At 40.0% G+C, this 17,620-nt stretch overlaps 1 protein-coding gene across 3 annotated transcripts in view; it reads right to left on the reverse strand.

The window, feature by feature from the left end:
• Positions 1-17,369, reverse strand: part of GRB14 (growth factor receptor bound protein 14) — a 117,749-nt gene extending 100,380 nt beyond the window's left edge. For 2 of the 3 annotated variants that reach the window (XM_086718783.1, XM_025934823.2), the window contains exons 1-2: positions 17,002-17,369; positions 15,588-15,720 (exon numbers count right to left, since the gene is read on the reverse strand). In XM_086718783.1, coding sequence (XP_086574909.1) covers positions 15,588-15,720; positions 17,002-17,192 — 324 coding nt within the window. In that variant the 5' untranslated portion in view covers positions 17,193-17,369. The remainder of the gene's footprint in view (positions 1-15,587; positions 15,721-17,001) is intronic. The other variant, XM_086718784.1, reaches the window with a different exon arrangement.
• Between the last annotated feature and the right edge of the window lie 251 nt (positions 17,370-17,620).

A 17,620-nucleotide genomic window follows, 5' to 3' on the forward strand; every position in this document is an offset into this window, starting at 1 on the left:
GGTTAAGCGTCCGACTTCAGCTCAGGTCACGATCTCGCGGTCCGTGAGTTCGAGCCCCGCATCAGGCTCTGGGCTGATGACTCAGAGCCTGGAGCCTGCTTCCGATTCTGTGTCTCCCTCTCTCTCTGTCCCTCCCCCGTTCATGCTCTGTCTCTCTCTGTCTCAAAAATAAATAAATGTTAATTTTTTTTTTAAAAAAAGAAAATACATTTGTAGTATTGTATTATATTTATCAAAAAAAAAAAAAAAAAAAAAAAAAAGCCTGGGTGGCTCAGTCAGTTAAGCATCTGTCTTCAGCTCAGGTCATTCATGATCTCACAGTTTGTGAGTTTGAGCCCCATGTCGGGCTCTGTGTTGACAGCTCAGGGCCTGGAGCCTGCTTCAGATTCTGTGTCTCCCTCTCTCTCTGCCTCTCCCCTGCTCTGTCTCTCTCTCTCTCAAAAATAAAAATAAACATTAAAAAAAAAAAATCCTTGGGTAAGTTGGACCCACACGGTTCAAACCCATGTTGTTCAAGAGTAGACTGTATATATACCAAACACAATGACTAGTACAAAGAAGACACTCAATAAATATTGGTTGAATGGTTTAGCAACATGTTAAGAAAACTCGAAGTATTGACTAATCCACTAGTATCCTTGAGGGCAGGTTAACGTGGCAAGTTTCATTGTTCATTCTCGAATGAAGATATTAATGTCATCTATTCCGATGTGATATGAAGCAAAGCTGAGAGGGACAATTACTGTAATAAAAGAACACAATTCGATAATATCTTGACATGTTGGGATAATGGATCAAAATTAAGAATTAAATAGGGAAAGGTAAAATCCTACAAAAAATAAAACAATTAAATTTTATTCTAACAAATTATATACAACTTTGGTTTACATGTAGTTCATAAGAGGGCATTTGTATAGGGATTTTACTGATCACCAGCAAAATAAACTTATCATCATTAAAAATGCTCCAGGAGACCATATGAATGATCATCTATCAGATATTTTAGAAATGAATCCTACTTTGGGTAAAAGTGCCATCCGAACCATCTATTCATTCAAGTATTTACAGTGGACCTATGATGTGGCAGGCGCGATGCTGAGGTCTGGAAATGCGCTGATGTCCAAGGCAGACTTGGCTCTTGCTGCCACTAGAGAAGCTTCCTGGAGAGCAGAACACTGATAAGTAAACAGACTGATAATGCAACAGAACTGACCTGGGAGATTTTCTCAAAGCAGGGCACCTAACACAGAATAAAGTCAAGAGTTGTTTTTCCAAGAGGACTTTGTAACCAATCAGATGAGGAGAGGAATAGTGAGGGGATTAAGAACTAAGATTTTTGACTTCTATTATGAGTAGACTATGCCACTCCCAATGAAGGAAGACACAGAAGGAACATGTTGAAGAGGAAAAGTATTAATTCAGTTTGGAATATGCAAAGTTTGAGATGTCGATAGACTGTATAACTTAAGATATCCAGCAGACAGTCCAGGATAAATAGTCTGGATTTATATGTATATATTGCAGTTGAGGCCATGGGAGGAGATGAGATTACCCAACCAATAAAATGAAACTAAAAAGAAAACAAAAAGTTCTAGGTTAAAACGTGAAGGAAACCAACACTGAGATCCTACGACAGAGGCCTATAAAAGGTAGAAGTCAAGAAAATTTACAAGAAGTGAAGAGTAGTTAAAAATGCCCCAAACTGCTGGGATATCAAAATAAGCACTAACGAAGGTCTTCAGAATAGGGTGGTCTTCAGAGACTTCAGTGAGAGCCACTTCCTGCCAAGCTGCCGGAAAGTACAATAGAAAACACACTCAAATGTTTAACAACCCAATCTCCTCAATATTCATGATACAGGTACCAATGAAATCAGAGAAGCTTTAGGGAGAAAGCAGTTTGGTTAGAGAAGTGCTGGGAAGGAAAAGACAGTTGATAACCAAACCTCCTGAGGATTACAAAAAGTCACTTCCCACAACAACTGAAAACAACATTAGTGTTTTTCAAATTTTTCCACCAGAACCACTGAAGGTGCAAAAGAAAGCAACTTACACAGCCCTTGCCATCTCTGGGTAGGCAATGACGCTGAGGTATTAACTTTGTTCTTAAAAATTCACGTAAATTGTGCATTCTGCTCATAAAAACAGGAGGGTTGATTTTAATATAAGAATATTTCCCCCTATTTTCAATTAAAATGATCGTTCCAAAAAGGTGTTCCATGTTTATCATGCAACTTCCCATATGGCCCTCCCACAGTCCTCACACACCCCATATGCATACACGCATCATATACTCCCACTTTGAGAAATATGGAGGAGGTGCTTCATTCCACAAGAGTGACATCCTATGGAAATCTCTGCAGAAAGCATCTGCCAGAGACCAAGTCCCATGAACTGCTACAAGACCTGTAAACACTTCTTCCTTTCATTTTTCTTAAAAATACCCTCTTCAACCTTCAAAGTATGTTTCAGACATCCTGGAATTTGATGGCTACAACAATGTTGAAGGGACTTGAATAATACATCCTCTTCATCTTCCTTAACTAATGAGTCATTTATCAAGTACCCTGTACATGGAGGTTGACCCAATGCCTTCAAATATTTAGTCACTTTTCTCTAAACCTTTCCCATATATTTCCCAAGGTGCAGACATGGTTTTGTAAAGAGGCCCTTATGCTTTTGGGACAAAGACAGGTTCAGCCTAAATGAGGTCATTAAAACAAAACATCAAGTTCCCAGTGCCCTGAGATTCCAAGCCAATGACCTACAGAGTGTTCCAGCTGATCTTAATTTCCCTGGCACAGCACAGTAAGAGTACTGTAATATAATGCAAAATGTCTCTAAAGAGAAACTAGATACTGGCTCAAGTCTTGCCAATACACAGTTAAATAATACCAAAGTGCTCCTTTCATCTGAATACTGGGCTTCACACACATATGTCACCCTTCCCAAGAATGAAAGTAATCTTCCACTATGAATGTGGGTTGATTGAAAAGCTTTTACTGGACTCAGCCCCATAAAGTATACGTGCTTTTTAACTGGCGCACATGGGCTGGTTGAGACTGAAAACGCTCACAAGGGGACCAAACAGACAAAGAACAGAACTTATTCTGAGCACGGGTAATCCAAATTTAGAATGTGCTAAGAGTGGTAAATCAATACTCAAACGTTTATCCTGATTCAGACCTTGTTAACATCTAACAATATCGGACCCCTCCCAGTTACAAAAGTTCACTTTTCTAAGTTTCCTTGCAAATTCTTTATCCATTATATTAAAGTATTAGTACGTTCCCAAATATTCCCTCACTCCTTCACTTAATAATAACCACCTCTTCTGTGTCTTCCCCATTCATTAATTCATGAATTTATTCTTTGACCCAGCAAAATTTATTGAAGGCCTATTAAGTGCCAGGCATTGTTCTATCTGCTGGAGACGGAATACATAAAATGAAGTCTCTTACAGGGACTTGTTCTAGTGGGAAAAGACAGAGAATAAACACATATATGTGTGAACATATAAAATGCCAGATGCTAAATTCCAGAGAGAAAAAGTAAGTTGGGTAAGGGAGAAAAGACAGTGCAGATGTGGTAGAAAGCAATGTCAATCTTTGAATTTCATCTGAGCTAAAAATTCATTCTTTTTTAATGTTTATTTTATTTTTGAGAGACAGACAGAGTGTGAGCGGGGGAGGGGCAGAGAGAGAGGGACACAGAATCCGAAACAGGCTCCACGTTCTTAGGTGTCAGCACAGAGCCCGACACGGGACTCAAACCATGAACAGTGAGATCATGACCTGAGCCAAAGTCAGATGCTCAACCAACTGAGCCACCCCGGGGCCCCTAAAATTCATTTTTAATGATACATCATCCAATAAATCAATTAGGGCTTTTATAATGTAACTGAAAACAATGAATTGAAAACTATCGGACTTGAAAAAGATTCATTATTAATCAGATTCATTCCCTTTCTCAATTTCTAAATAGTTTATCAATCAATGAGATTACCCAAGATTAATGATATGTTACTTTCTCACTTAAATTGTTAAAACTAATATACTCAGAAAAATTTGGGGGGAAAGTGCTAATTTTATTACACCTTGGGCAATCAAACATAACAGTGAGGCTTTTGCATGACTTCTTTCCAGTTTTTTTAAATAAAAATGCCATTATCTTATAATGTGCTTTAAATACATTTTCATCAAAAGTTTAGGGCTGTAAATTTAGTTTATTCAATTTAAGGAAAATGTCAACCATATAATTGGAAAAGATAGTCGTCACTCTCAAATCAGTCAGCCAAATCAGACTTATATTCTATCAGATAAAATCCAACTTTATTTTTCAACTCAAATAAAGGTATCAATATGCATTCTGAGAAAAAATATTAAAAAAACACTGAAAATTAATTATAGATTATATCTTATAAAAGAAATAGCTGAATACAGTCAAAATTAAAATATAGAACTAAGAGCTCTAAGTGTATGATAAAGTGCTAAGAACATGGAATTCTCTGGTAATTGTGTTAAGTGTACATTCTACCTTTTTAGCTTTGGGATGTAATTAAATAAAAACAGGTATAAAATTAGCAGTAGCTCCATTAATTGTAATATTCATCATGATAAATATTTCTTATGATTTTAATGAAAACAAATGATGTATATACACTAAAAAATTAGTCTAACAGCCAGTGTATTTGTTATTAAAAGAAAGTGGAAAATATTCAAGTATTTTATGATAGAGGCACCTGTGTGGCTCAGTTGGGTAAGGGACCAACTCTTGGTTTTGGTTCGTGATCTCTCACCATGTGTGGGATCAAGCGCAAAGCCTGCTTGGGATTCTCTCTCTCTCTCTCTCTCTCTCTAAAATAAATAAACTTTTTAAAAAAATCCTTGAAAATAAAAAAGTGAAAATTGTTATCAGTCCCATCACACAATCATATATCTGAATTCAGAACATTTCACCACTACCCCAATTCCTCATTTCCCACCATGTCTCTCCTTAACAGAAATTGATTTAAGACACAAAAAGACAGGAGGTCTTTCTGATTTGTGGTGCTTTGATTAATCATTAAAGGAAGCTTTCCCTATGTGTGATGCCCTGGAGGTTTACATGCCCCAGGGTAATACACCAGGTGAAAATGTTATTATGAACACAGGTGGGTTCTCAGAAAGGTAAGTTTTAAGAAGTACATATGGAAGATGAGGATCCAGTAACTAATTCTCTTAACTCTATGAGTTTGCACATCCCTTGGTAAATTTTATACATTCAAGGGGTACATGTCTCTGCATTTCTACATCATGAGCACTGGCCCAAGTCATCCACCAGTGATATAAATGTTAATAATTAAAACATCTGCTAATACCTACTACCTCTTGTTCTGACAGACTCATATTATAAGCCAAATTGGTATTTCCACTTAATTTTTTCTAACGTGGGCATTTTTTTTTTTAATTTTTTTTTCAACGTTTTTTTTTATTTATTTTTGGGACAGAGAGAGACAGAGCATGAACGGGGGAGGGGCAGAGAGAGAGGGAGACACAGAATCGGAAACAGGCTCCAGGCTCTGAGCCATCAGCCCAGAGCCCGACGCGGGGCTCGAACTCACGGACCGCGAGATCGTGACCTGGCTGAAGTCGGACGCTTAACCGACTGCGCCACCCAGGCGCCCCTAACGTGGTTATTTTTAACACACAGTAAGCTGGAAGAAAGTATACTGCAATCCACCAAATACTTTTTACTTACAATCTCATTAAATAAGAATAATGTATCAAATCAGAAATATATCCATAAATTTTGTTACATATGACCAAAATTTCCTATGTGTAACTATTAATAGAATTAGAAAATTTTTTAAATTTGATGAAGAGGAGGAAGATAATCGATCACCACTAGAATAAATACGCCAAATACAATTTGTTAAAATGTATTTGAACTATTTGTCTTTAATAATCCATTTACTCATTCGTTCTTTTAATGAAAGAACCCAAGAACTAGGAATGTAAGATATTCCATCTGGAAGGAAAAACAATAAATAATTAGACCAAATAGAGAAATGCAACAATTCATATTATGTCAAGTAAAGCCAATGAAATGCACTGGAAAATGTGGTGGGGTGGTGGGGGAAAATAAAATAAAAAAACAAGTGTGAAGGAACACTTTAGATAGTCCAGTCAAAAAGGCCTCCTTGATAAGTCATTTTATATTGAGACCTACCTAAAGAATAAAGAGGAGTCAGCTATGTAAAGAGCCAGGAAGAGAGGTTCCAAGCAGAAAAAAACAGTAAGGCCAAAGACTCTGAGGTAGAATAAAAGATGCCATATTCACAAACAGGTAGGAAGGTCCCTGTGCCGTGGTCGCAATATAATCAACAAAATGTAGAATGCAGATGAGATTTAAGAGGTAGACAGAAGTCAAATCATGTAGAATCCTGTAGGCCAAGGTACAAAATTGAATTTCATGCTAATCTATCACAAAGTTTTCAATGAGGCAGTGACATGATGTGATCTACATTTTTTTTGAGAGAGAGAGAAAGAGAGTGTGCAGGGGAGGGGGCAGAAGGAGTGGGGGAGTAGGAGAGGGAGAGAGAGACCTAAGCAAACTCCATACTCAGCGTGGAGCCTGACACGGGACTCAATTCTACAACCCTGGGATCATGACCTGAACCAAAATCAAGAGTCAGACGTTAACCAACTGAGCCACCCAGGTGCCCCAGTGTGATCCACATCTCTAAGAGATCACTTCTAACAAATGTATGAAGAATGTACCCAGATAGACTAAAATAGAAGCACAAAGGCCATTTATGAGCCTCCAGTATGTGAGAAGACAGTGGCTGAAGCTGGGATGGCAACAGTGAAGATGGAAAGAAGTTCATGGGTTCAAGTATATTTTGGGAAATATGTAGCAGTACTTGACATAAGACCAGAAAGAGGTCTCCTTGATTTTGGCTTGAGCAACCAAATGGATTACTTGAGGGAGGAGCAAGAGGAACCTGGAGAAGGACTTAAAGGTTATGACCACCTCAACCCTTCAAGCCAAGCAGAACCAGGTACATTGGACCTATGCCACCCTCAAATGTTTCGCATCTCATTTCATATCCTTATTTCTAAGTTTCAATATAACTTCAACACCCAACTTGGAGCCTCTCAGATATGGCCCCTTCTGACTCTGTTTCTACTATTTGGAGCTTGACTTTGACGTGCAATTTCCAGTTTTGCTAGCCCCTCCTGCCCCAATCATTTCTATAAAGGTGGCTCCTGTGCTCCTTGTCCCATGACACCCAATGTAATCTATATCACAGGAGGTGTGGTGACCATGTGGGAAGATCTGAACAAAGGCTGACGGGAAACTTCTGGGGCCAGTGGGACCAAAGGAACCTCCTAAGACTCCTGTATCTACTACAAGGAGTCATCCTGTACTTTAAGAGCCACCAGAATCATTTGCTCTAGGAATAGAATAAAAGGGTAGCACTCACAAAGCCCAGAAAGTATGGGCAATAGGCTTATATCACATCACTGAGCAGCAGCAGGATATTATTAAAAACTAGGTTTGCAGGTTTCTGGTCCAATATTTTTAATCATGTCATACTGTCTCCTATCTTTCCACAGAAACAATATTAAAAATGGCACCCAGGATGCTGTAAATGTTCCATACTTTGGAACTATTATGGGTTAAAAATTGTTACTGACTCCCTAACAACCTCACCACCACATGTAACATTACATCTACAGACAAATATATGTGAATAAACAGCCCACTTATAAATGAGCTTTTGGAATAGGTACATGCATTGGTAAACTAGTTAAGAATATTAATCCTCCCAGGGCACCTGGCTGCTCAGTTGGTAGAGCATGCAACTTGTGATCTTGGGGTTTAAGTTTGAGCCCCACATTGGGTGTAGCGATTACTTCAAAATAAAATCTTTAAAAAAAAAGAATACTAATATTCCTATTTATGTTTATTTTCTCTGTGGCTTTGAAAAAATGCTAAATGAGTGGAGCCGAAGGGAAGGAAAAGAAGTAAAAGATGCTCTCCCTATATCAGTTCTCCTACTTCTCTCCTAAATTGATTCTGAAAGGCTCCCTTGCCTTGGTAAAGACTTGTGGCCATTTCCAGGTTCTCCACTGAGCTATCCCTTAAACGGAGTGCCAAAAGGACAATGCCCAAGTCTGCCTATCCCTGCTCAAATACACATCAGTGTATTCTTACACAAGGGAACTTCTCACTTTTCTATATAAGCTGACATGTTTAAAAGCAACATCCACAAGACTGCAGAAAGCTTTTTTATATTAATTAAGATCCACATTTATATTGAACCATGAATGGCTCCAATTTTCCTTCTGTTGACAGAACATAATATATGCCCCTAGGGAAAAATAAACCAGAAGCTGAGCTTTCAGAGAAGTGAAAAATAAGACCCATATTGCAGATAAAGGTTGGATTGCAAATGTACCCTGCAATTTCACCAAAAATTAGAGGCAACCTTCAAACTGGAAATAAAACCTTGACAAGCAGATCTGCTAGGAGATTTAAGTTTTAAAATAGGAAGAGACAGCTGTCTTCTGTTATAAATGAAAGTAACTAGCATGAAGTAGGGAGAATCCTGTGTCGGTAGCTCCTGTCATCAGAGGCTAAAATGCAAGCACAAGACAATGGCCAAGCAAGATAAGCATAACTCAAGGGTGGCATGAACTGAAACCACGGTCAAGTAAATATGCTTCAACTGAATTAAGTGAACTGAAGGAAAGAAGCAGACACTGTAAATTGTCTAGGTCATTTAGCCAAATGAACTGGTAAATCACCATATATCATAAGGATATAGTAAGAATTTGATTTTGTGTCCACTGTTTTTTTGTTTGAGGTCTTGTTTTCCCTGGGGCACTAGCTGTCCACTGTTTTTCTCCCACCTTCATATGCCATACCCATTGAAGCTGGACTTCTTGCCCACAAAACTGTTCCCACAAACTGCTGAGCAGTGGTCCACGTTCTTGTGTCCCTTTGGCCACAGCTGACTGAATAAAGAGCTGGGCACACTGGGCTAACAACTTTCTCCAGATGTAGACTCCAGTCACTTACCAAGTGCTAAACCACAAATGGGAGGAAAGATTTATTCCAAAGAGATGGCCATTTGGGGCCATGTGCACTGATGTGCCATCAAGACAAGCAAGATTGCAGAGAAATGTGAGAGGAAATGGACATAGAAGAAGCAGAGGTTATGTGCTATATTTGTGGAAGAACAGAAGAGAGAGAATGGAGAAAGTGTGTGCCTTGATTTTTGCTGACTTTCTACTCCCCGATTCTGATCTCTCATGAGATCAGTGAACTTTTGGCCTGCAGATACTATAACATAACCTTTCAGGCTAGTTCATGTGAGGCTGTTTCCTCCAAACAATCAATACCTGGATAAAATAACAACTAAAGTCCATTTGTAATATTCCTACTTTTTCTCAACTAAATGAAATTGTCCACAATTTTGAAAGGTCAGATTGCCCGACAGTCTAAAAGTGACAGGGAATAAGAATACCCGTGATTTTCCAAATATATGTCAAAGAGAAGAAAAAAAAGTCAAATCCTTATGTCTTTCACCAGGACATTATTATTCAGTGGGTTTTATAAAAGGCCTGAGTATCAACATTTTTAACAAGCATCCCTGCTGACTCTGAGGAAGGTGGTCCAGTGACTACCCTTTGAGAAGCACTGCTCTAAAGCCTGCTTCAGATTTGCTACAAAGATCTGTGTACTTTCAAATTCCTCCCAAGAAAAATTATATTCATCAAGTGCCAACATTCAGAAGTAGCAAATTGCTGTTGGAAAGACATATTTGCTTGAAACCCTAATAGGAGCAAGTATTGTTTCTATTATTTTTTTCTGCATATAGAAGATATTTGCATTTCATTTCACATTAAATGGGATTTTGTAAAATGGCCTGGGGGTACCTAAATACGACTTATGATGCTGTTTCCACCTGAAAATGAATTTAAATTTCCAAAGAGCTAATTTAAGGACTTCTGAAATATAACCAGTTTATAATTTGGAGATTTCATGTGTCATTCCAACTGAGACAATTAGATTATGAATGGTTTTAAATGATACCAAGGAATTATTGTTATTTTTGTTAGCGAATACTGGCATTTTGATTATATAGAAAATGTACTTTTCAGAGATGCATACAAAACTAGGTGGGGATTCAATGAGAGGATGTTCAGGATTTATAACAAAGACGATAAAAAATTCAAAAAGAAATAGATGAAGTAAATGAAGCAAAATCTTTATAATTACTGAACGTGGAAAATGGGAATATGAGAGTATAACTTATTGTTCTCTACTTCCGTGAATATTGGAGAAATGAGTATAGAAGAGTGTGGTTAATGTAGCAGCCACACCAAGATTCCTACAGAACTATGCAAATTGGGTTAATTACTCGCATCACAAAGGAGTGACATCAGAGACCCTATAATTTGGGGAGAGATGAACTTGTCTTTTGATAGTCCCTGATATGAGAGAGAAAAAAGAAATCAAAGGCAGAACACATGGAAAAGTAATTTCTTAATTATTTGAAAGATATTTTTTGTTTTTCTCAGATGTACAAAAAGGCTTAACTCAATACAGAATAGATCAGAAACAGTTTGGTAAGGTGCAAAAACATTCACAACCAATATTCTTTTTGATCTCCCTTTATTTCAACTGTGGGAGCGTGGGCAAATCATTTCTGGTTTTTGCACTTTTTAAAAAATCATAAAATGTGGATATCAGACCACTTCTTGGCACTCTTCTGTGGACTGTAAACTACACACAAAAGCTGGTTATTAGTAATACCAATAAATCCTAGTTGGTGATAAGCCAATTATTTGATCATATCAAGTAAGACGGAGAAGAAAGCTAGAGGATAAAAACACAAAGAAATAGTTATAGTTGAAGAAGGAAAAAACAAAAATCTAGGTCCTTAAATGAGTATTAACCAATGGTACCATCACCCCTGCTCTGGTATTATGAGCGATTATAACCAACAACACTGGCATGTTTATTCCTTGTGCTACTCTTATGGTCCTCGACTTCTGCGGAAATTGTGCCTTCCTAAAAAAAGACCCTTTGGCGCCTGGGTGGCGCAGTCGGTTAAGCGTCCGACTTCAGCCAGGTCACGATCTCGCGGTCCGTGAGTTCGAGCCCCGCATCAGGCTCTGGGCTGATGGCTCAGAGCCTGGAGCCTGTTTCCGATTCTGTGTCTCCCTCTCTCTCTGCTCCTCCCCCGTTCATGCTCTGTCTCTCTCTGTCCCAAAAATAAATAAACGTTGAAAAAAAAAAATTTAAAAAAAAAAAAAAAAAAAAAGACCCTTTAAGGCCTCAAGAAATGCAATTGTTAGTCCTTGCTGTGTACTGTGAGCCACACAGCATTTCTTAGCCTCAATTTACTAATCTGTCCACTAGATGATCTCAAAGTTCTCTTCCAGCTCAAACGTTCCATAACACAGTTTTTCATAGGTGTCTTTTTATCTTTAAAATCTTCAGATACTTTATGTTGAATAAGTTATACTACAAAGTCCTGGGAAGCAATTAACCAGGCCTGCTACACAAGCTGAGTTTGAGCAGAAAAATTACCTGACAGTAGACAAACCCAAGACAAGAACTAATTTTTCTGTAAGGGCTAATGATCTCTTATTATTTCCCTTTCTACAAACAGTAAGTGCTAAGGGATGATTTCCTGGTAAATTTCAATCAGAAATAGAAGAGGGCGCCTGGGTGGCTCAATCAGTTAAGCCTCTGACACTTGATTTAGGCCAAGGTCATGATCTCACGGTTCAGGGGATCCAGCTCCACGTCAGGCTCTGTACTGACAGCATGGAACTTGTTTGGGATTCTCACTCCCTCTCTCTCTGCCCCTCCCCCACTCATGTACACATGTGTGTGCATGCATGCTCTCTCTCTCTCTCAAAATAAATAAATACACAGGGGCGCCTGGGTGGCTCAGTCGGTTGAGCATCTGACTTCGGCTCAGGTCATGATCTCATAGCTCATGAGTTCAAGTCCCGCATCGGGCTCTGTGCTGACAGCTCAGAGCCTGGAGCCTGATTCAGATTCTGTGTCTGCCTCTCTCTCTCTGCCTCTCCCCCGCTCATGCTCACTCTCTCTCTCTCTCTCCCAAAAATAAATGTTTAAAAAAATTAATAAATAAATAAGTATACATTAAAAAAAGAAATAGAAGAAAAAGAGAAATTTAAACCATAAGTTAAGTCACTTTTAATATAAAGTTTAAATTACAAGTAATTTTTCTGGACTATGTATATAAAGGAATCTGCTTTATTGATAAACACAAGGAAATATGCCCAGGCAATATATCTGAACAGCATTATAAAAAGAAGCAGAGAGAATAAAGAATCCATATTCTATCTCATTCCAGCTCTTATTTTACAATAAAAATACTGAAAGCCTACAGTATTGTATACTTTGAGACATTTTATTATCAAACAGAGATAAAGCATATCCTATTTGGGCTTCAATACACTTTATCACTTATGCATTATGTAGGTGTCTCAAATTGTTAAAAAAAAAAAGTATATATATATATATGTGTGTGTGTGTACACACACACACACATATACATATGTGTATATATATAGTGTGTAAAATGATTTTTGACTCTGGTTTTGAAAGACCACATGAAATTTAACATTTCTAGTCTAGATTCTTTCAAACTTTCTGGTCAATTATTCATAAGTAACAAGCGCAATCCTTCACTTTTTCTACAGGGAGAAAAGAATTGCTAAAATGACTGGCAAGGGTAAGCCAAACAAATGAAAGAGAAAATATTAAGAGAAGAGACCCAGGGCTCCTGCAATGTGTCAACCGTAAATAACAGTCAATGGAAACCTACCACATCCAGTCATTTACATCATCTCAAGTGAAGGTCAGAGATAATCGGGCCAGAAATACCATCTAGTAAAAGGGTAATCTGTGTCACAAAGATATTGAGCTTGGGGAATTACTGACATAGAGTCATCTGTTCCCAAAGCAACACTCAGTCCAAAGAACTGAGCATATACAAAGGAATAAAAACAAAGGATCCGTTCTAAATGCAAAGCGTAGGTGGAAAACATAAAAGAATGTAAAAAGAAACCTTCCTCTTCCCCAACTTTGGGACATCCTTCTCTTCAGAGAGATCCCAACCCTTGAGCAAAGGAAGAGATCAGCATGCTGGGCCCTTCTCAGGTGGGAACACCTCTCTGGGACTGGTCTCCAGGAGTCGGGCCAGAACGCTCTGTTCATGAAACAGCACAGCTGTCTGTGTGGGTGCAGTGCTCTCTCAGAAGGTCACTGTGGAAACAGGACACAAGGCCAGAGCAGGAAACCAGCCGGAGTCAATAGTAACATAGCACCCTTTTCCCATTTTGCAATTTGCTAAACCTGATCCAAAAAAATGTTGTCATTCACCAAGACAAGCTGTCTTACCCTACGATGATAACTGCATACATTTAGGGCACACCCTGACCTGACCCTAACACCTGTACCCATGCTCTCTTTTTTTTCTCCCTCTATTAATATATTTCCTCTTTATTCAAAACAAACCTTGCCCCATCGACATCTCTCAGACACAGGCATTCTCCCAGCATTAATTCTCAAAATTAAAGTGAGAGTAAGCCCAGACCTCTCCCTCTCTATTCCCCTTCTTCTGTTCAACTCCAAAGTCATAACCCAACCTCAAATCCAAGCCCCATCATGGTAAACACCCTTTGCATGACATTTTTGCTTAGCTCAGTCCCCCAGGGCCTAGATTGGTGCAAGAAACACAGAGGGCCCTCTATTAATAGGGAAATAACCTATCAAATTCCCTAGCTGACTATTATGTCACCATCAGGCGTTTCCTTTTCCCATTCTGGATCCCACAGGCAATCCAGAATCAATTTTTCCACCATGATGACACACGGTCAAATCTATCACCCATCTTCCCATCTTATATCCATCCTGACCTGAAAGCCAAGCTCTTAAAAGGCCCAGATATTTCGGTGGGGGGGGGGGGCTGTTTTTCTCTTGGGCTCTGACTTTAAAACTCATCCTGATAATAAAGCTCTCGAGAATCTCCTCCTTGTTCATCTCCTCATCCAAAGTCACAGTCCCGCCCACTTAAGGACTTGCCTCCCCCATCAAAGTCTCTAATTGAGAACATACCTCTGCTCCGGGAATATTTACTCCCACTTTCTCCAGTCCTTTTCCAAAAAGCACATGCACCAATTAAACTTCAAACCGCCCCCATCAAAAAAAAAATTTATATATATATATATATATATATATATATATATATATATATATGTGCCTTGTTATACCAGACTTCCATCAAAACCCAACAGTCCATGGAATACTTCCTACTGTCTCTATTATCGCTTTATGTTATCAAGAACTCATCTATTTCCTAGGGTATTTCCTTCACTCCTAAAACTGTAAACATACATTACTGAACCCATCACAGGAAGTAAAAGTCAGAAAAAAAGGTAAGAGAACAATAGATGCAGGGAAATGGTCAACTGTCTTTTCTCCACTTACTATCCGTCTCCTCACTGCAAACATCTGACTGTTTAAATTTATTGCTTCTATCCCCGCAAGAACAAGGTACATTTTGCCTAGTGAAGCCTCTCTTCGTTTTGTTAATTCAAAATTGGGAGGGAGTATATTAAGAAGAGACGGGATTATTCTAGGAAGCATTGATTTTTTTTTTTTTTTCCAAATGTATAGTCATTAAGGATCTCTCTCCATAGTTGTTTGGTCCTGGAAATCTAATTTGCCTAAGTCAGTCTCAAACTAGAAACTGAAAAGGAAAGCAAAATCATATAAAATAAAGTCCATCTTCTGGGGCACCTGGGTGGTTCAATCGGTTAAGCGACTGACTAAGGTCCAGTGTCGTTCTTGGGTTCGAGCCCTGCGTAGGGCTCTGTGCTGACAGCTCAGAGCCTAGAGCCTGCTTTGGATTCTGCATCTCCTTCTCTCTCTGCCCCTCCCCTGCTCGTGCTCTGTGTGTGTCTCTCTCTCTCAAAAATAAACATTAAAATAAATAAGTAAATAAAAAAAAAAGTCCATCTTCTAATTATCACTAAGAAGTCATCATCTGCCTTCTGCACCAAACTGAGGAATTCACTGGTTCACTGAGGAGTCCACAGATTCACTATCCCACTCTCCTTTAGTAAGTGAGGTTGCTTGGGTTGCAAATTGGAAGATTATGGAAAGTATTAAAGAAATCAACCAATCTGTTTCTTACCCCAATACCATTGCCTTCCTCCAATTTATGACTAAAAATTGATAATCTATTATCATATATAACTCTCCCCAGCTACCCTGTAAATAATAACAGCTCCCAGACTCTGTACTTTATATATATATTCTCTCATTTAACCCATCCTAAAAGCTCAGTAGGTAACTTTTAACATGCCCATTATATAGCTGTGAAAACTAAGGCCTTAAAGGAAAATGATGCCAAAAACTTTGTCAGCCAATAGTCATTTAAAATAGACCATACTAATCCTTTGTTAATATTACAAATTACTGAATACCTTAAAAACTATGGATTTAGAGCTCCTAAGATTTTTGAATTAAAAATTTTTAAATGCATACCTGTTTTTTCCTTGAATTTGCTTTGGGAAACAGGCCTGCTGACAACACAGATGTAAATGGAGAACAGCATAGCTCAGGAAAAGGGTTTGGAATAGATGGCATTTCCAGAACATCAAGATCTTTCTTTTTTCTCCTACACCAAGAGAACATAGGATGTAATTTACATAAAGCGGAATGAATGTAAAATTTAATTGCTGACAGGATTAAGAAGTTAAGGCCAATATGTACCACTCTGTGATAACACTAATATTATATAAAATGTACAGCAAAGATCTGTGATGTACTTTCTGTGGGTCAAAATAAAATGTTAATTGATATAAATGAATTTTCTATAGTATTCCTATCGTTTTTTTTTTTTTTTTTGGCCTTAAAAAAAAAATTACCAGGCATAGAAAGCCTATTTCCAGCACTTTTGATAATTTTCCTGAGGCTGAAATACTATGTAATTATTGATGCAAAAACCATCCTGAGAAGTTAGACATTTTTATGCATCCATTAAATTGACCAAGTCTACAAACATTTAGTGAATTCATCCCTATGCTATTTCACTAATCACTTTTGGAAGTTATGGTTTATTAATTATAGCTGTGGTTCATCTCACTTCAAATTTCATTCACAATGTTGCCCACACACAGTCTGTTGATTTTTCAAGTGCTTATAGATACTAAACCGCAAGGCAGTGTTTTTGAAGAGGTAAGTGAATAGAACTTGCTAGTATAAATGTACTCTAGTCCACTGCGGAGTAATTTTAACTTCAGTGAAGTTGAAGCACTTTGAAAATCTGGGGGGAGAAGTACCGTTTAAATGTATGAATATAAAGGACTACAGATTTTTGTATTGTTGCAGTCTTTTTCTTTCCTGAAGTATGTGCAAAACTGTGAACTCTAAAGGCACTTAGTGCTGAATGCTATGGAGATTGGGAAACCTTTTAAAGCCTCTATTCTTTCCTGCTGAACAGCAAGACTGCTCAAATGTCAATCCGTGCTTTGCCTCTCCAGGGTCGCTGTAAGATTCTATGTGGGAGGTGAATTCATTTATGCTCCGATTTTTTAAACATATAAAATAAAAAGGATTAGGGGTTTGTTTGTTTGTTTGTTTGTTTTGTTTTGTTTTCAGTGCAGGGCCACGAAGAAAGGAAGTGGGGTGGCCAGCCTGGCCTCCTAGTTCACACCGATGGGCAGAGGTGAGAGAGACCAGGAGCTCTCAATGAAACGGTGATGCTATTTATAAGGCGCTGGGAGATCGCAATGTCCTGCCGAGCCGGTAGAAGCCAGCTTAAAGGGAATTGTCTTCAGAGACTTTCACAAACTTGGCCCAGCTCTGGGCACATGGCTCACCCCCTAGGACCGCCTCCTCAGCCCCTCGCCGGCTGCCAACCCAGGACACTCCCCCGCGCCCTCGGAGGGCTGCCTACCTGTCTGCAGCACAGCCGCGGGTCCCGTCCGGAGGGGGCAGGAGCGCCCGCGCTTGCAACCAGGGGGCAGGCGCCAGGTCGCGGGCGTCGCCCCTCCCCTGGGCAGCGCCGCACACCTGGGCGGTCAGCGGCGAGTCCCGGGCAGCCGCCCTACCCGCGGCGCTCTGCCCATCTTGCAGGGAAGTGGTCATTGTCGTCGGCCGGGGGTCTCGGGTGTCACGGGAGACCCGGCGCTGGGGGAGAGGGAGGCCGGGCGGCGGGAGGCGAGGCGGCTGCTTGGCAGCCCGAGCGCGCTGCAGGTGCGGTGGCCTCGCCGCCTGCGCTCCGGGCCCGGGCGGCTCAGACGCGCGGCCGAGCAGTCGGCGAGGCGGCGGGGGAGGGGAGGGGGCGGAGGAGGAGGGTGGGGAGAGGGGAGGAGCGGCCGATGGGTGGGGGCCGCAGGCGGCGGGGCGAGGCGCGGAGGGGGCGGGGAGGGCGCCGGGCGCCTGGCGGGCCCCGCACCCGGTCCGGGACGCTCCGGGCCGCTGGCGGAGGTCCCGCGGCCCGCACTCGGCCCTCGGCTGCCCGCGCGCGAGGCCCGGCCGCCACCTCCCCAGGTGGGCGCCCGAGCGCGAGGCTG

Source organism: Puma concolor, chromosome C1 (genome assembly GCF_028749965.1).
Source record: "Puma concolor isolate L17-30 chromosome C1, mPumCon1.1.hap2, whole genome shotgun sequence".
NCBI classification, from domain to species: Eukaryota; Metazoa; Chordata; class Mammalia; order Carnivora; family Felidae; genus Puma; species Puma concolor.